The sequence below is a fragment of the Hyperoodon ampullatus genome (assembly GCF_949752795.1).
Source record: "Hyperoodon ampullatus genome assembly, chromosome: 16".
NCBI classification, from domain to species: domain Eukaryota; kingdom Metazoa; phylum Chordata; class Mammalia; order Artiodactyla; family Ziphiidae; genus Hyperoodon; species Hyperoodon ampullatus.
This window is the reverse complement of record NC_136929.1, coordinates 801,860-822,144: the sequence shown is the minus strand read 5'-3', so window position 1 is coordinate 822,144 and position 20,285 is coordinate 801,860. Positions and strand designations below refer to the sequence as shown.

The 20,285-nt window shown below is 42.5% G+C and overlaps 1 protein-coding gene across 1 annotated transcript in view; it reads left to right on the top strand.

Annotated features, from left to right (window-relative positions):
• UPF3A (UPF3A regulator of nonsense mediated mRNA decay) overlaps positions 1-17,660 on the top strand; it is a gene marked incomplete at both ends in the record, with an annotated part of 35,704 nt that extends 18,044 nt beyond the window's left edge. The window contains 2 exons of the mRNA XM_079722085.1: positions 7,241-7,389; positions 17,390-17,660. Coding sequence (XP_079578211.1) covers positions 7,241-7,389; positions 17,390-17,660 — 420 coding nt within the window. The remainder of the gene's footprint in view (positions 1-7,240; positions 7,390-17,389) is intronic.
• Between the last annotated feature and the right edge of the window lie 2,625 nt (positions 17,661-20,285).

Genomic DNA, 20,285 nt, shown 5'->3' with positions numbered 1-20,285 from the left:
AGTATCATGCCATCTGCAAATAATGACAGTGTACCTCTTCCCTTCCAATTTGGATACATTTTATTTCTTTTTCTTTTTTTTTTTTTTTTTTTTTTTGCGGTACGCGGGCCTCTCACTGTTGTGGCCTCTCCCGTTGCGGAGCACAGGCTCCGGACACGCAGGCTCAGCGTCCATGGCTCACGGGCCCAGCCGCTCCGCGGCATGTGGGATCTTCCCGGACCGGGGCACGAACCCGTGTCCACTGCATTGGCAGGCGGACTCTCAACCACTGCGCCACCAGGGAAGCCCTATTTCTTTTTCTTGTCTGATTGCTGTGGCTAGGACTTCCAATACTATGTTGAATAGAAGTGGTGAGAGTGGGCATCCTTGTCTTGTTCCTGAATTTAGCAAGTAGGCTTTTAGGTTTTCACCATTGAGTATGATGTTGGCTGTGGGTTTGCCATACATTGCTTTTATTATGTTGAGATATGCTCCCTCTATACCCACTTTGGTAAGAGTTTTTTTTATCATGAATGGGTGTTGAATTTTGTCAGATGCTTTTTGTGCATCTACTGAGATAATCGTGGTTTTTCTCTTTCTTTTTGTTAATGTGGTGTATCACATTGATGGATTTGTATATTTTGAACCATCCCTGCAAGCCTGGAATGAGTCCAACTTGATCATGGTGTAATGATTCTTTTTATGTGTTATTGGATTTGATTTGCTAATATTTTTGTTGAGGATTTTAACATCTATATTCATCAAAGATATTGGCCTATAATTTTCTTTTTTTTGTAGTGTCTTTGTATGGTTTTGGTATCAAGGTGAGGGTGGCTGCATCGAATGGATTTGGGAGTGTTCCCTCTTCTTCAATTTTTTGGAATAGTTTGAAAAAGATAGGTATAAGTTCTTCTTGTATGTGTGGTAGAATTCCCCACTGAAGCTGTCTGGTCCTGGACTTCTGTTTGTAGGGAGTTATTTTTTATTACAGATTCTATTTCACATCCAGTGATTCGTCTGTTCAAATTATATGTTTTTTCTTGACTCAGTTTTGTTAGGCTGTATATTTCTGGAAATTTGTCCATTTCTTCTAGATTGTCCAATTTGTTGGCATATAACTGTTCATAGTGTTCTCTTATGACTTGTTGTATTTCTGTGGTATTAGATGTTATTTTCATGTCTTTCATTTCTTATTTTATTTATTTGGGTCCTCTCTCTTTTCTTGGTGAGCCTGGCTAGAGGCTTGTCAATTTTATTGATCTTTTAAAAAAAAAACAGATCTTGGTTTTATTGATCTTTTCTGTTGTTTTTTTATCTCTATTTCATTTATTTCCTCTCTGATCTTTATTATTTCCTTCCTTCTGCTAGCTTTGGGTTTTGTTTGTTCTTGTTTTTCTGATTCTTTTAGGTGGTAGGTTAGGTTGTTTATTTGAAAGTTTTTTTGTTTCTTGAAGAAGGCCTGCATCGCTATGAACTTGCCTCTTAGAACTGCTTTTGCTGCATCCCATAGATTTTTGTAAGGTTGTGTCTTCATTTTTTTTTCTCTCAAGGTATTTTCTGATATCTTCTTTGATTTTATCGTTGACCCATTGGTTTTTTAGTAGCATGTTGTTTAGTCTCCATGGGTTCATTCTTTTCCCATTTTCCTTTCTGTGGTTGACTTCTAGTTTCATACCATTGTGGTAACAAAAGATGCTTGAAGTAACTTCTGTCCTCTTAAATTTGTTGAGGCTTGTTTTGTCACCTAATACATGGTTTGTCCTAGAGAACGTAACATGCGCACTTGAAAAGATGTGTATTCTGGGTTTTTTTGGTTGCAGTGTCCTGTAGATATCAGTTAAGTCCAACTGGTCTATTGTGTCATTTAGGATTTCTGTGGCCTTCTTGATTTTCTGTCTGGATGATTGGTCCAGGGATCTGATGTCAGTGGGGTGTTAAAGTCTCCTGCTATTATTACATTATTGTCAATTTCACACTTTATGTCTGTTAGTATTTGTTTTACATATTTAGGTGCTCCTATATTGGGTACATGTATGTTAACAAGTATAATATCCTCTTCTTATATTGATCCCTTTATCATTATATAATACCCTTCATTGTCTTTCTTTATGGCCTTTGTTTTAAAGTCTAATTTGTCTGATATGAGTATTGCTACTCGTGCTTTCTTGTCATTTCCATTTGCGTGAAGTATCTTTTTCCATCCCCTCACTTTGTCTGTGTGTGTCTTTCACCCTGAAGTGAGTCTCTTGTAGGCAGCGTATTGTAGGTTCTTGTTTTTTTATCCAATCTACCACTCTTTTGATTGGAGCATTTAGACCATGGACATTTAAAGTACTTATCAATAAATATGTACTTACTGACATTTTAATCCTTGTTTTCCAGTTGTTTTTTGTAGTTCTTTGTTCATTTCTTCTTTTTGTTTTTCTTTTTGTGGCTTGATGATTTTCTTTCGTGGTATGCTTGAGTTTCTTTCTTTTTGGTTTTTGTGCATCTATTGTATATTTTTTATTTGTGGTTACCATGGAGTTTGAGTATGTTAACCCATCACTATATCTACTTTCTTTACATTGATAGTAATTCAAGTTCAAAAACATTCCAAAATACTTACATTTTAAAACTCCCCTCCCTCACATTTTGTGACTTGTAATGTCCTGTTTTACATGTTCATGCTTATCCTTTTACTGTTAATTGTAGTTATAATTGCTTTTACAATTTTTTTGGTTTTTTAACCTATGTACTCGCTTATTTAAGTGATCTCCAATCGTTTTATATACTTGCCTTTCCTATAGATCCTTGCTTCCTTTCTATTTAGAGGAGACCCTTCAATATTTCTTTTAGGGTGGGTTTAGTATTGCTGAATTCTTCTAGTTTTTGCTTGTCTGAGAAATTCTTTATCTATTCTTCTATTCTAAATGATAATCTTGCTGTGTAGAGTATCCTAGTTGCAGGTTTTTCCCTTTCAGGACTTTGAGTATTTCATGCCACTCCCTTCTGGCCTGAAAGTTTCTGCAGAGAAATCAGCTAATAGCCTTCTGGGGGTTCCCTTGTAACTAACTCTTTGTTTTTCTCTTGCTACCTTTAGAATCCTCTCTTTATCTTTCACTTGTGTCATCTTAATTCTGTGTCTTGGTGTGGGTCTGTTTGGATTCATCTTGTTTGGGACCCTCTGTGCTTCCTATACCTGGATATCTGTGTCCTTCTTTAGGTTTGGGAAGTATTCAGGCATAATTTCTTCAAATACATTTTCAATCCCCTTCTTTCTCTTTTCTCCTTCTGGAATCCCTATTATGTGTGGCTTGGCACATTTTATATTATCCCATAGATCTCATATGTTGTTTTCATTTTTTAAAAAATGTGTCTTTCTGTCTTCTTCTCTGATTGGGTGATTTCCATTATTCCATCTTCCAGATCACTTATACATTCTTCTGTGTCACTTAGTCTGCTGTTCATTGCTTGATTGTTTTTTCTCTCAGCAATTGTCTATTTTTGGTTGGTTCATCTTTATAGTTTCTAGTTCCTTGTTACAGTGATCTACATTTCTATCAATAATCTTTCTTAATTCAGGTAGCACTTTTATTACCTCCTTTTTGAACTTGGGGTCCAGTAGACTGATGAGCTCTGTTTCATTATTTGTTCTTTCAGGGGATTTCTCTTGTTCTTTTAATTGGGAGTTCCTCTGCCTTTTCACTCTACTTAATTTTCTCTAAGAATTTAGGAGAAACAGTTATCTACTGTAGTCTTGAAAGTGTGTTTTTATATGGGAATGTCCCTGTGCAGACTGTGTGTATTCAGTGTTTTTGGTGCGAGGGCTGGTTTGGGTAGGCCCACCAGCCACGTCATTCCTCAGGGTGTGCTGTGCGTACGCCCCGTGATAGGGGTGTGATCAGTGTTGTACTATCCAGAACCGGGGCTGGGTGTGAGGTGGGGCCTCCTCTCGGCTCCGTGGCTGTCCCTGCCCTGTCGGGGGTGGGGGCTCTGCTTCCTAGTTGTTGGGGTAGAAGCCCTGAGGGTCGAGTTCACTCAGGCTCTGCTGCTCTTGAGTGTCTGCCCCAAAGGAGGTGAGTGCTGAAGCAGGTGAGGCCACAGAGGACCTAGGCGTCACCTGTGTAGGTGTCCACACTTCTGCTCAGAAGCAGCCCGGGGTCGCATCCCTTTCTCTGTTGCGTTCATCCCAGATCTCACGAGGCTGTGGTGTGGAGTAGGCTGGGACTGGGGGTTGGGACATTGTGGGTACAGGAATTGAGGTGGCTGCACTGCTGTGTGAGACCTGTCTGCCTCAGATCCAGCACTAAGCTGCCATGTGGACTGGGTGGAGCCAGGGGCCACAATGACAATGGCTGTTGCCGCCCCACCTGGACCCCACCCCAGACACAGGTCTGTCTCTTCACTGCTAGGCCGAGTCTCTGCCCAGATCTCACGCCAGGCTGTGGTGGGCAGGGAGCCATGCCAGGGTGTTCACCCCTTCAGATCTGGAGTGCAGAGAGGTGGCAGCTGCGGCTGCAAAGCTCTCTCCACCCTGATTGTCAGCACGCTGCACACAGGCACTCCTTGTGAGTAGAGTCCCAGCTTCTCCAGCACCTCTGTCTGTCTCATTGGATTTCCCAGCAGGCAGGGCGGCTGTCTCCTCCGTGCGGGACCCTAGGACTGGGATGCCCAGGACATTGCTCAGCCTGCCTGCTCCCCAGGGCGAGGGCCCACCCACGAGGACTTCCTCCTCCTTACAGATCTCCCCGGGGCACAGGTCCTGATCCGATGCCTTTTCTTCTGTCCAGCCCGGTTACATGGAGCTCTTTCTTGCAGCTTTGGCTGTGTAGGGGGTCTTCTGCCAGTTTCTGTGAGAACCGTTCCACAGGTAGATGTGTTTCTGATGTGTTTATGGGGGGAGGTGAGCTCCATGTCCTCCTGCATCTTGGTCCCCCCAGGAGTGTTCTGATTATTAGTGGATAATGAGGTGGCCATAAACGCCCAGGTCAGCTCTGCACAACCGGCGTGGCACTGGGATCACATCGTTGCAGAGAAGCACTGTAATGGGGGTCATCTCCCTGCCAGGCCCGGCCCCATGGTGCTGGTCAGCCCTCACAGCCTGGCGTCCAGGTGAGCCGAGGGGACAGAGGCCTGGGCTGCAGGCCGTATCCACGTCCCCCGCCACCCCTGACCCTGGCAGCCTCCCTCTGTGCTGTGTCTGATTCTGTCACTTCAGGAAGCTGTAGAAATGGGAGCACAGCATGTAGCCTTTTGAGGCTGGCTTTTTCACTCAGCATAATCCCCACAGATCCATCCAGGGGGTGGTGGGTATCAGCAATTTTTATTTATTTATTTATTTATATTTTTAATAAATCTGTTTATTTATTTTTGGCTGCGTTGGGTCTTCATTGCTGCGTGTGGGCTTTCTGTAGTTGCGGTGAGCGGGGGCTACTCTGTTGCGGTGCGCGGGCTTCTCCTTGCTGTGGCTTCTCTTGTTGCAGAACGTGGGCTCTAGGCGCGCGGGCTCAGTAGTGTGGCTCACGGGCTGTAGAGCGCAGGCTCAGTAGTTGTGGCGCACGGGCTTACTTGCTCCACGGCATGTGGGATCTTCCGAGACCAGGGCTCAAACCCGTGTCCGCTGCATTGGCAGGCGGATTCTTAACCACTGCGCCACCAGGGAAGTCCCGCTATGTTGATTTTTTTTTTTTTTTTTTTTTTTTTTTTTTGCGGTATGCGGGCCTCTCACTGTTGGGGCCTCTCCCGTTGCGGAGCACAGGCTCCGGACGCGCAGGCTCAGCGGCCATGACTCACGGGCCCAGCCGCTCTGCGGCATGTGGGATCTTCCCGGACCGGGGCACGAACCCGTGTGCCCTACATCGGCAGGCGGACGTTCAACCACTGCGCCATCAGGGAAGCCCCGCTATGTTGATTTTTAAAGTGTCTGCCGTGAAGGCAAGGCCAGCCCCAGCCAGAGGGAGTCTTCTCATCTTCACCCTTGACCGGCCCCGTCCATATACTCAGAGGTTTCTGCAGTTACTGTAACCTCAGGGCTTTCTGCTGGGTTCGTTCACACGAGCACTGGTTTTTCACCTGCGTCTTCATTTAGCAGCAGTGAGTGACTTGGGTATTGGCACAGCTTTGTGAGTGGGAACCCGAGGTGACTCGTCCGCTCAGTTGAAGGTGTGGTGCTGTAGTGGTAATAGGTGCTTTGTGTCATAGCTCCTTTCTCACGAGATGAGTTCTGATGTCCTTCTAGAATCCGTCTGTACACACAGACATTACCCTGCGAAAGCAGAGCCATGCTTTTGGCCCCAGGCAGAGGTGGTGTGTGAAGCCTGCCTCTCTGTCTACACGGGATTTGGGTCTGTACGGCCTGCCAAGCCCTTTCCCACCCTTCTCATTGGCCAGACTGGTATTTAGGAAAAGAACATTCTGGTAAATCCCATGGTGGTAACTGTGGGGCCTCCACACACAGCCCAGGAGTGGGCAAAGGTGAGTGGTGAGCCCTGGAGAAACAGCATAGGACGTGCCCACCTGAGTCACACTGCCCTGGCCCCTAGGTGGCCGTGGAAGGCTAAGGCTGCTGCTCCGCCCACGTAAGCAGACGGCTCCCTCAGGGGTGGGTCCACGGCAGAGCTGGCTGGCTTCCCCAAGGCTGGTCCTGGCCTGCAGAATCGCTTTGTCCTTCCCTGGCTTTGCTTTCCTCATGCCCTGAAGCAGTTTCATTTCATTTTATGTACTTTATCCAGGAATGTTTTTATCCCACCACCTCTAAGAGATTAGTATGATGGCTGGTTAGCATTTTCCATAAAGGGGACAGTTGAGGAATAAGCTACACAGAAATTGCTAATTACAAATGTGTGTGACTGTTCAGTTCATAGCTCTAAAAAGCCATCTCTCTAGAGACCATGCCTCATTTTGTTCCAGACTTTGCATTCACCCTTCATGGCGAGTTTGAGGGGCTGAGATGAGTGTGTTTGAGTTTTCACCTCTCAAAATAGGAGGGAATGCTGTGATTGTATTAATTCCAGAGTGTTCTGGCTTTGAACAGTAACACTTTCCCAGACACTAACTTTACTTCCAAGTTATTATTAACTGTCTTTCTTTTTCATGACTCTTTTTTTTTTAATCTCAGAATGCCTGATTTCTGAGATAGTGCTGTGAAAAAGGCTGCTTTTTAGCTGCAAGACTGATTTCTTTAGATATTAGGATTATCAGGCCCTAGAAATAGATAGAGCTGTTGCCCTCTCCTGTATTGCTGGCCCTTGGAAGAGTAACACGCCCTCTGTCCTGGCAGGACCGACCAGGCTTGCAGCTGTACCAGCCCAGAGGTGGCATCCGAGCCCGTGAATGTGATGGAAGACCCCCTGAGGAGGGCCGTGATGGGAGGAGGGGTGAGATGGAAGATTCAACTGGGGCTGGAGCTGAGAAGATCGAAGAGGCAGAGTGAGTCAATGTGCATGTTGGTGACGTGGGTGGTCTTCCACCCACACTCTGTGGATTAGAGAGGGCATTCCTTCGGGAAGCGTGTAAATTAGCCTGGAATAAAACCGACAAGGTGAATTTACTCCTTATAGAGAAACTAGAACTATAAAGGTGGCGTAGAAATACCTAGAAACCGTTCTCAAGCGATCTTTTAAAACTTTGAACCTCTAGTTATAGATTTTGCCATTTCTGATATAAACTAGTATATATAATTTAGCCAAAGCAGAAGAAAAATAATCTCCTTCAGAAAGCAGAAAAGTATGACCAAAACCAGAAGAAAGCTAGTATTGTATCAGTGTGAATTCTGAAGCACTTTAAACAGGTTGTAGGAATAACTTGGACTTTCAGTTTTACACATTTGTAAGTCAATGATCTGTATCTCATTGTGCTTTTTGTTGGTTTTCTGTGAGCTGTAGTTTCTGGAAAGTGAGCAGCTCTCATTTCTTATAACCATTGTAATTCAGTCATTCATGCACCTTCTGTCATAAGGATTAGCTGAAGTCTGTTTTGCTGTATTCCCTCTGATAGGAACTTTAACACTGTATAAAGCCCAACAGCTTTAATTGTTGCCCTTTTAACAATATGGCCACTGAATTAACAAAAATAGTTCCAGTCTTTTGATGGAGTGCTCATGGTTTATAACATAAATGGCATTATTTTAGAGAGGAATAATTAGGTATGGCATCTGGAGTTTTTCTTTTTGCAGTCTGAGGCAGTTTTACGATAACTTAATGTAGCTTTCTGAAGCTGTGCATTCTACAGTATTTTTTCCTTTTAGTGAAATTTTTAAATGTTAATGCTTTTGGCACTGTGCTTTGAACCATTTATTAAATAAAAATTTTAATTGCTATGAATTTGAACTCCAGTTATGGTACTTTTCCTATATAGAATTATATGTAACAAAATACTGCTTTTTAAAACGTAGCTTTAATCATCTGAATATTTTGCTTATTATATTTATTCCTTATAAAATATAAAATGTTTATTAAAAACTGAGACTTATTTATTATTTTAAAAACCTCTATGACTGTTAGACATACAGTCAGTTTCAAGCATTGCTGTGCTCTTGTTCTTGACTTATGAGCTCCAGAAGGTGGGGGAGGGGAGAGAAGAACTTGCTGTGGATTCAGTATAACCTGCCAAGATTGAATCATGAAGAAATAGAAAATCTAAACAATTACTAGTGAGGAGATTGAATCAAAAACTTCCCAACAAACAAAAGTCCAGGACCAGATGGCTTCACTGGTGAAATCTACTAAACATTTAATGAAGAATTAATACCAATCCTTCTTAAATTCTTCCAAAAAATAGAACAGATCAGGATGCTTCCAAACTCATTTTATGAGACCAGCATTACTCTGATACCAAAGCCAGGCAAAGACACTACAAGAAAAGAAAATCACAAGCCAATATCCCTGATGAACATTGATGCAAAAATCCTCAACAAAATATTAGCAAGCTGATTTGACCAGTACATTAAGAGGATCATACACCATGTCAAGTGGGGTTTATCCAGGGATATCAGGATGGCTCAATATACACAAATCAGTAAATGTGTGATACACCACATTAACATAATGAGGGGTAAAACTCATGATCATCTCAATAGATACAGAAAAAGCATTTGAAAAAATTCAATATCCTTTCATGGTAAAAACTCTCAAGAAACTGGGTATAGAGGGAAGGTCCCTAAACATACTAAAGGTCACATATGCAAACACACAGCTAACATCATACTCAACAATGAAAACCTGCAAGTTTTTTTTCCATAAGATCAGGAACAAGGCAAGGATGCCCACTCTCATAACTTTTTTCCAACATAGTGCTGGAAGTCCTAGCCAGAGCAGACAGGCAAGAAAAAGAAATAAAAGGCATCCAAATTAAAAAGAAGTAAAATATTCTGTTTGCAGATGACATATAATGTATAGAAAACCCTAAACATGCCACAAAAAATCTGTTAGAAATAATAAATGGAAACAGTAAAATTGCAGGATACAAAACCTGTATACAGGGGCTTCCCTGGTGGCGCAGTGGTTGAGAGTCCGCCTGCCGATGCAGGGGACACGGGTTCGTGCCCCGGTCTGGGAAGATCCCACATGCCGCGGAGCGGCTGGGCCCGTGAGCCATGGCCGCTGAGCCTGTGCTCCGGAGCCTGTGCTCCGCAAGGGGAGAGGCCACAACAGTGAGAGGCCCGCCTACCGCAAAAAAAAAAAAAAAAAAAAAAAAAAAAACCTGTATACAGAAATCAGTTTGTTGTTAGTGTATAGAAATGCACCTATCAGAAAGAGAAATTAAGAAAACAATCCCATTTAAATAGCGTCAAAGGGAATTAAATACTTAGGAATAAATTTAACCAAGAAGGTAAAAGATTATACACTGAAAGCTATAAAATTCATAAAAGAATTAAACACAAATAAGTGGAGAGGCATTCCATGTTCATAGGTTGGAAGAATTAATATTGTTAAAATGTCCAAAAGGGCTTCCCTGGTGGCGCAGTGGTTGAGAGTCTGCCTGATGATGCAGGGGACATGGGTTCGTGCCCCGGTCCAGGAAGATCCCACATGCCACTGAGTGGCTGGGCCCGGGAGCCATGGCTGCTGAGCCTGCGCGTCCAGAGCCTGTGCTCCGCAAAGGGAGAGGCCACAACAGTGAGAGGCCCGCGTATTGAAAAAAGAAAAAATGTCCAAAAGAAGACCAAAAAGGACTTCAAATAACTAAAGCCATCTTGAGAAAGTAGAACAAAGCTGGAGGCATCATGTTCCCTGATTTCAAATTATATTACAAAGCTATAGTAATCAAAACAGTATGGTATTGGCAGGAAAACAGACACATGGAGCAATGGAACAGCATAGAGAGCTCTGAAATATACCCATACATATATGATCAATTAATATTCAAGAAAGGAGCCAAGAATACAATTGGGAAAGGATAGTCTCTTCAATAAATGGTGTTGGGAAAACTGGCAAGTGAAATGGCAAATGAAAACGGAGCAATTTCTTACACCATACACAAAAGCAACTGAAAATGTGTTAAAGACTTGACTATGAGACCTGAAACCACAAAACTCCTAGAAAAAAACATAGGGGGCAAGCTCCTTGACTTTGGTCTTGGCAAGATTTTTTGCATTTAACACAAAAAGCAAAGGCAGCAAAAGCAAAAATAAACAAATGCTACTACATGGAACTAAAAAGCTTCTTCACAGCAAAGGAAACCATCAACAAAATAGGAATTGGGAGATTGGGATTGATATATATACACTAATATGTATAAAATAGATAACTAATGAGAACCTGCTGTATAGCACAGGGAACTTTACTAAATGCTCTGTGGTGACCTAAATGGGAAGGAAATCCAAAAAAGAGGGGATACATATATACATATAGCTGATTCACTTTGCTGTACAGCAGAAACTAACACAACAGTGTAAAGCAACTATACTCCCAATAAAAATTAATTTGAAAAAAAGATATCTGAACTAAACACCTTTTCAAATAATTGTGAAAGAAGTGATGTTTAAAAATAAATTACAGGGACTTCCCTGGTTGTCCAGTGTTAAAGAATCTGCCTTCCAATGCAGGGGACGCAGGGTCAATCCCTGGTTGGGGAAGTGAGATCCCACATGCCGTGGGGCAACTAAGCTTGCATGCCACAACTACTGAGCCCGCGTGCCTCAATGAGAGAGCCTGCGTGTGGCAAACTACAGAGCCCACGCGCTCTGGACCCCGTGCACCACAACTAGAGAGAAGCCTGCGCACCACAACGAGGACCCCGTGTGCCGCAAATAAGACCCGATGCAGCCAAAAAAATTAAGAAAAATAAGTAAATAATAAAAAATAAATTACAATAGAAGAGATTTTTAAAAAGCAACCTATGGAATGGGAGAAAATGTTTGTGAACCACGTGTCTGGTAACGGGTTAGAGCCTTAAATATACAAGTAACCCATACAACACAACAGCAAAGAAAAACCAGATCACTTACAGACTGTTCCCAGCTTAAAATAGTTTGACTTGCGATTTTTTAAGTTTGCAATGGTGTGAAAGCAATATGCATTCAGTAGGAACTTTGAATTTTGACCTTTTCCCAGCTATCAATACGCAGTGCAATACTCTCTCATGATGCTGGGCAGTGGCAGTGAGCTGCAGCTTCCAGTCAGCCAGGCATTCATAAGGCTAAACAACCCATACACTTAACAACCATTCTGTACACATACGACCATTCTGGTTTTGTTTTTTTTTTAATTTTTAAATTTTATTTATTTATTTTTGGCGGCGTTGGGTCTTTGTTGGTGTGCGCGGGCCATTGCAGTGGCCTCTCCTGCTGCGGAGCACGGGCTCTAGGCGCGCAGGCTTCAGTAGTTGTGGCTCGCGGGCTCCAGAGCGCAGGCCCAGCAGTTGTGGCGCACGGGCCTGGCTGCTCCGCGGCATGTGGGATCTTCCCGGACCAGGGCTCGAACCCGTGTCCCCTGCATTGGCAGGCGGACTCCCAACCGCTGTGCCACCAGGGAAGTCCCCCATTCTGGTTTTGACTTTTAGTGCAGTATTCAGTAAATTACAGGAGATACTCAACACCATATTAAAAGTAGCTTTTTATTAGATGATTTTGCCCAACCGTAGGTTAATGTAAGTGTTCTGAGCATGTTTAAGATAGGCTAAGCTAACTGCAATGTTTGGTAGATTAGGTGTATTAAATGCATTTTTGACTTAATGATATTTTCAACTTATGATGGCTTAATTGGGATATAACCCCACCATAAGTCAAGGAAGAGCTATACCCAGTTTAAAAATGGGCAAAGGGGGCTTCCCTGGTGGCGCAGTGGTTGAGAGTCCGCCTGCCGATGCAGGGGACACGGGTTCGTGCCCCGGTCCGGGAAGATCCCCCATGCCGTGGAGTGGCTGGGCCCGTGAGCCATGGCCGCTGAGCCTGTGCGTCCGGAGTCTGTGCTCCACAACGGGAGAGGCCACAACAGTGAGAGGCCTGCGTACCGCAAAAAAAAAAAAAAAAAAAAAAAAAAAAAGGGCAAAGGACCTGAACAGATATACTGCCAAAGAAGAAATACAGATGGCCAACAGGTACGTGAAAAGGTGCTCAGTATCACTAGTTACCAGGGAACTACAAATCAAAACCACCATGAGATATCACCTCATGCCTGCCAGAATGGCTGTTGTCAAAAAGACAAGAGATAAGTGTTGGCGAGGGTATGGAGAAAAGGGAGCCCTGGTGCACTGTTGGAGGAATGTAAACGGATACATACTATGGAAAACAGTACAGAGGTTCCTCAAGAAATTAAAAATAGAACTGTATGATCCTGCATCCCCACTTCTGGGTGTGTATCTAAAGGAAACAGAATCCTGATATTGAAGAGACATCTGTATCCCCATGTTTGCTGCAGTATTATTCACAATAGCCAAGGTATGGAAACAACCTAAGTGTCCATCGACGGATGACTGGATAAAGAAAATGTGAGATATCTATATAGATATAGATATCTATAGATATATCTCTATCTATATGCAACAAAATATTATTCAGCCTTAAAAAAGAAGAAAATCCTGCCATTTTCAACCATATGGATGAACCTGGAGGGCACTATGCTAAGTGAAATAAGCCAGACGGAGAAAGACAAATACTACATGGTATCACTTATATTTGGAACCTAAAAAGAAAAGTTGAACTCATAGAAACAGAGTAGAATGGTGGCTGCCAGGGACTGGGGCATGGGGAAAGTAGGGAGAGGTTGGTAAAAGGGTACAAACATTGGGTTATCAGATGAATAAGGTCTGAGGATCTAATGTATAATATGGTGACTGTAGTTGATAATACTGTATTCTGTAATTGAAATTTGCTGAGTAGAACTTGTATTCTGACCAAAAAAAAAAGTAAATATGTGAGGCAGTGAGTGTATATTGATTAACTCAGTGAGAATCCTTTCATACTGTACATATATCAAATCATCTCATTGTACACTTTAAATATATTACAATTTTTATCTGTCAATCATATATCAATAAAGCTGAAAAATATATAAATACAAAAGTATTGAATAGTTACACCCTCTGAAAGGTGCCTAAGATACCTCTTCAGGGATTATCAGAACTCATTTTGAGACCACTGTTTTAAAACAGTAATACTCTTTATATTGGTACACACTTCCCAATGTAGGCTTTCAGATTGGCTGGGCAGGGCATGCACAGTGTCTGAGGTTTGGGGATGTCTAGCAACCTGTGGCTGGTAAGATCAAAAGCTGTTCACATACGTGTGAAGTTTTTATTACCAATTACAGAAAAACTTTGAGTTTATCCTATGTCTAAGAAATGGCAAAAATGTTAAGGAAAGAATTACCGTTCATGTGGACACATCCCGTGGAATTAGAGCTGACAGTCGTGGGGAGGGACCGAGTTCTCCGTGTGACTGAGGGCTCGAGTGAGGGTTGGCCTCCTGTTTCACTTCTTCGTAATTCCTCTGCAAAACTTTCTTTTAATGTTTTCTGTTGTTTCTCATTTTGGATTTCAGTCCTTGGTTTTATTCAACTACTTAGTAATTTTAATAATTATATTCTAAACATGAGCATAACAAAGGAGAGGAGCTGCCTATTGGGATTTTCATTGCTCTCAGCCTTGCTAGTAAATCATAGACACCAACTGAAGTAATTCCTCAAATCTGACATGAAATATAGGCCCTTTGAAGGATCTCATTTACCATCTTTGGAAACAAGTTTTTACTTGCTAAATAATAGTAGTACTTACTGAGTAATCTTCTCCCATTTCATAGATCCCAAGGCAGTGAAACACCTGCAGATGTTTCTGCAGCAAATCCAGCAAATTCAAGGAAGGAGAGTGGCTGCTCCAGCCACTTCCCAGCAGCCCACTGTTTCTTCCCCAACCGCATGCCTCATGGGGTGAGTGAATTCTGCACATGTGGAAGATCCACGCGGACAAGGGCGTGGATTTTTTCACATCACACTATGAGAAAGGATCATTTACTTTCATCTCTTTCACTGAATTCCCATTTTGGTGTCTATCTTAACTCTGATGAAAAGACATATAATCATCTATACTTTAAGCAGATTTGCTTTCTATTCTGTTCTTCCTATCTTTAAAATTAAGGACATGTATTAGGTTAAAGTGGAGAATTAAGTAGGTATTTGATCCTCTTGATCTGTTCATAGATTAATAGCAGTAAAGAAAAAGAAAAACGAGAAGTTTATTTTCAGAACACTATTCAGAGTCAAGAGGGTTTTTAAAAAACAAATTTTCCCACTTAAATCTACCAGATAATTGCTTCAACCCAATCTTAGCTATAAGCAAGGTCTACTCGTAGTTATTTTTACATGAAAATTCAGTTTTCATCATTATTTTTTAATTTTGTCACTTCAGTTAAGTTTAGAAAAATGCTGTCTGTCTGCTTTGTGTGAATTTCTGCCGGGCTGCATTTTGGTGGAAAGCTAGCAGTTTCTTGTAAATGGTTATCCCTATCTTCTTTGTATCAAAAGCATGTTTATCCTGTGAAGTTCTAAATCTCTCCCAGAATTCTTCATTGCTACACATCTAAAAGAAAAATAAATACATAAGTAACCTTATATCACAAAAGAGATTTTTTTAAAAAGTCTTAGTCAATTTAAACATAAGCAGCCTACCCCATAGAAAGAATGGTATTCTTCAGTAAAATAATTTAAATTATTATCATGGTAGAAAAATCAGTGTGCCAAGTTGAGAGCAGTGTGTCTACAGGTTACGTACAGTGTGCCTACATACAATTACTCCATCACATGCTCATGGAGTAGCCATTTCCTACATCACTAGGATCATGCTTTTCTTAATCAAAACATGGAGCAGTTGATTGGACAGAGGATTCTTATGCCAGTTTGGGGTGTGAGGGCCAATGTAGGAGATGCTATTTGGACACCAAACTGCTGGCATTTCTAGGATATCTTAATAGGTGGTGGAACCCATGACGTTTGGAGTCAGGCCTTGCTATGGGCTGAATTGTGTCCCCCTCCACCCCAGTATTCACTCATTGAACCCTTAGCCCCCAGTGTGGCCGTATTGAAGTAAAGAAGCAACCAAATGAGGTCATAAGGATGGGGCCCTGATCCCATAGGCGTAGCACTCTTATAAAAGAAGACACCAGCGCTCACTAGCTCTCTCTGCCACATGAGCACACAGCCAGAAGGCCGCTGTCTGCCAGCTGGGAAGGCCCCCACCAGCACCAATAAGCTAGCACCTTGATCTTGGACTTCCAGCCTCCAGAACAGTGAGAAATAAATGTCTTTGTTTATGCTGCCCAGTCTGTGGTATTTTGTTATGGCAGCCTGAGCAGGCTGAGACAGGCCTGTCCCAGGAAACCCAAGGACTGCAAGGGAAGGAACCCAATGGTGGTGGCCTGCAGCAATGGCTCCTCTCCTGGACCCCCAAGTCTTCCTCTTTTGGATCATTTCTGTCAGCTTTCAAATGAGATTTGTTAGTTCTTACGTTATTAAAAAATTCCTCAAGCTAAGTTGCCTTATCTGTAAAAACATAAAATAGAAATATCCTTACACCCAGCATGGAACTCCTAACACTACATCCTACAGATTGAACTGCTGCTACAAAACATAGACACACCAGCTGTTAGACGCCCTTCTTTCTGGAACAGCCCAGGTGTTCCTCCTGGGACGTGACTAAGTGACAGCTCCACAATGCGCAACACTAACACCAACTTTTCCACAGTGTGGGGTAAAGTCCAAAGTGCAGAGTGTGCTTCAACCCTTTATAGACTCACAGAATGTTTACATTTGCATAGAAAATGTTTGGAAAGATGTGTGCCAATTACATTTTTACAGTGGCTAATAATTGAGACTACACTGTGGAAGTAGAACTTTTATGTTTTGATACACATTTTAAATCCTGCTTTGTAAAAACTCTGCAGACTCCGTCACCCCCCACCCCATGGCCCCGTCACTCCTCCACGGCCCACCCACTGGACGACAAGCCCATGAAGGCAGAGACTGAGATGTTTACTACTGTTTATGCCAAATTGGTGGAACTCAGTAAATATTTATTGAATAAATGCTCAAATGATTAAAAAGACAAAATACCTTATATTGCAACTTGCTCGTTCTTAAATGAGAAAATTTATCTTTAAGCCAATATTTATCTTACAAATAACAAATTGTTTTATGACTAGAATTTCTGACTATGTATTTTGGTCTAGAAACCACCTAAACCTCACAGTGAAATAGCTTTAAAAATACTCAAGCTTTTAGGACAAATACTGCTAAGAAATATGCCAAAATTTAATAGCAACTGAAGGTAAGATTAAGATGATTTTTAGTTCTTTTCTTTCTAATTTTTGAACAATGATTATGTACAAAAAATAGATTTTCATTACTTCTCTTTCCAAGTGGATTCAACGCTTTTAATTACCAAATGTATATAAATGCCTGAAATGAGGCATTTGCATTTGAAACGAGGAATTTGAAAACTAATTCTTTCCCCAAGAGTCTCTAACTGCTGCTGAGTTTCCCGGTGAAGAACAATGGCAAAGTCTGCACTGAGGAATTCCTGTGCAACTTCTTGTTCTGTTTTTGGTATTTGCTTAAGTTTAAGCCTGAGTAGGAACTATATTAGTACTATTTTCAACATTCTCTCTAATGTGTGTCTTTTTAAAAATGTCACTTACCTTGGAATGCAGTATGATATATTTCTTCTTGCTAGAATTGCTTTGTGACCCTCACTGTCTTATATTTTACATATGACCACTTGATCATTCTCTCTTCCTGTGCTACTTTTTCCTCTTGAGCAGTCGCTTAACCAGTTTTTTAGGTTATAGGTTTTAAAAAAAAGTTTTATTATTGCACAAACCCAATGTTTGTCATAATATGAAGTTAAAATTTTCTAAATCATTCCCTTTCTCTTTGAAATTCTGTGTAGTATTTACCAGTCAAAGTTATCTTAAGGTCTTACCTTTTGGAATTTTTTGCAGGTTTTTGACAGCCGCCCAATGTTATACAAATCAAGAAAGAAGATCTGAAGGATTATGTTGTCAGGCGTGCGAACTAGCAAATCAAATTTCCCCTGACACAGATTCAAAGAATAATCCAGTACTTCTTTCTCAAACACTTTCTCCATCTGCCCTAAATATCACTAAGAAAGAGAAACTGAGAGACAGACTAAATTATGACAGGCCAACTGAATCCCACCCACCCTCAAAAAAGTCACTCGAATTTAAAATTAAAAGCACCTGTGCTTCTTAACACAGATGAACCTGTCTTTATAATAAAGTCCTGTCCCACTGGAGAGACAGTCACCACTGAGCAGTCCTAGCGTAAGTGGAGTGGATACTCACATTTATGAAGTTCTTTACATCCAGACAGCAGCTCTTTGGAGAGACAGTTATTATCACATTCATTCTTCAAATGGTCACTGCGTGCCTCTGTGTGGCAGGCACTTTTCTAGGCATCAGGCATTCAGTGGTGAGCAAAGCAGACCAGTTCCTGACTTCACAGGCCTCAATACCCTTCCTTTCACTTAAAAGGAGTGGAAACCCCTAAAAGCTCACAGTCTTCCTCAAATCCTCCACATCATAAATGGCAGAACCAGTTCCCCTAAATCAGGAATTCTTAACTCGACACCCGTGTTGGGTGCTCTTGTAACATTGTTATTCTTGTGGTCGTCCATAGGTTCCCTAAATTAGTATCATATTATGAATAAGCATATCATACATTTTTCTATGGAATGGTCTATATAAGCTTTCATCAGATCCTCAAAGGAATAACTTTTAAAAAGTAAAAATTTTTATACAGTAGGCTTTCAGTAATCCAGCATTGAATTGTTTTCACAATCTTCTTGCCATAAACATAAAATGGAGCAATTCAATATTATAGGCAGAAACTATCATCTAAAGTAACAGACACTTAATAAGTATGTTTTCTCCACTGAAGAGTTGGGGGGTCATCACTGTCACCTTCTTTATACTGAACAGAACCTGCCCCTCCCCCCACTGCAGCTCTCCACCCCTCCCACCCTTCCCCAGGCCCACGTGGCTCGGGCCAGTCTGATCAGTGCAGCCCCCAGACATGGGCCGGTCTTCTAGCGTGTGTCTGGGGGCTGCGCTGGCCAAGTGACGTGCGAGCCCAACAGGATGGCAGGGCAAACTCACCCTGTCGTTCTGTATGTGACCAAGGAAGCCCAAGGGGTGTCGACCTTCCCATGGAGCTGAAATGTGCACTCAGAGCAGAGGTGAGAAGATGGTGGGCTCCTGTCGGCAGTGCTGGAGCTGCTGGACCAGCTCACCCTGGAGCCCACCTTCCTGTGGGCTTGTTGGGGGACAGGGGCGTGTCTTGTTACTAAAGCAGTGTGAGTGGCTATGTCTATTATGTTAGTGAGATCTGATCTTAACTGACAGCTTTGCTTTGGGTTGAACGTATGAGAAAGCTTTGACTTGGAGGAAAACCCTGCTGCTCTACTGCGGTGCTGCTCAGAGTGTGGTTCCCCAGGCCCAGCTGTTCTCCAGCCCTGCCTCAGAACTACTGATATTCCAGGGCCCAGCCCTCGCCCTCCCGGTGATCAGGTGATTCTGATGCTTCTAGGGACCCCTGTCCCTCCACCATGCTACCTTGTAAGACCAGGAAGCCACACCAGTTTTCAGCCATAACCTCCATTTACAAAATAACCACAGAGAAACACCTCAAAGGCTCAAGGTTCTAATCTAGAACTGGCTGATAGATTGCGATAAAGCTGTGGTTCGTCTAGCAACTTTGACTAATTAAACAAGAAATATTCAGAAAAATTCTTAAGTCTTCCAGGTGTCCTGGAACTTAGCCTTTCCATTTAATACACATTTCAATAAACCTCTTGTGCTGCTTCTAAGAGGTAAATTACAGGTTCTACCCTCTAAGGAGTAAGGGGCACAGCTGCTTCTTCACCTCTGCACACCACAGACACAAGCTCCCACTTGCCAAGGACAGCCCTACACCAAGGTCTACTCATCATTCGATCAGTTCAGCTATGCTCGTCTGAGTGTGAACTTTGTGCTAGGGACTGTTGCTACACCCTCAAGACAAAGCACAAGGCTTTGCTGACAACAGTCTCTCCAGCTGGCAGGGAAACCTACACAAGTGAGTGGAGGATTATAATTCACTGAGACATGAGCTGAAATAAGGTGTGGACAGGAAATACGGATACTTCTTATTTTATCAATCATCTTCTCCCCAGGTACACTGATCTATTTGGGAGGAATAAAATGTGGGGCCCGTTGCCCTGGCAACCGGAGGCCAGAGCTCACCCAGTGAGGAGCTCCTGCCTACGACCCTGTCTCACGAGTGGTGCAGAGGTGAGGTGATGGCTTGGGGCCGTTCACAGCAGCGTGCGGGGTGTTGCTAGCGGTGCCCAACAGGTGACAGCAGTGACTCCACGGGGGCCTGGCGTGTGCTCGTGCATGCTGCCCTGCCTCTGTGGCTTCTGAGCCTCATCCCATTCTCCAGTCTTCCAGCTGATTCTCTGAGCTGTTTGAGATGCTTCCAGTAAGTTCTCTTTCTGCTTAAGTCAGCTAGGATTGGTTTCTGTTGCTTAAAACCAAGAATTTCAAAAGAAAACTGATAAATGGAGACGGTTAGAGGCAACAGTAAGGAAATTTGGAGAAAGGAAATTTGGGGAAATAAGTTACACTGCCCTGAGTAAAAAATCCCACTAATATTGAGGAACGAGAATCTGGCAGCCTATGTCCTATGGTGGAAAATGGCCACTTACCTGTGGTCCCCTGAGATAAACTGTTCATCATGGGTCAGGTTTGGGGAAACTGCATTGGAGCTGCCACAGAACAGTGTGGAAGGTAAGAGAGATTCAAGACTGTAGGGAAGAGAAGCAATTCCTAACAGCAC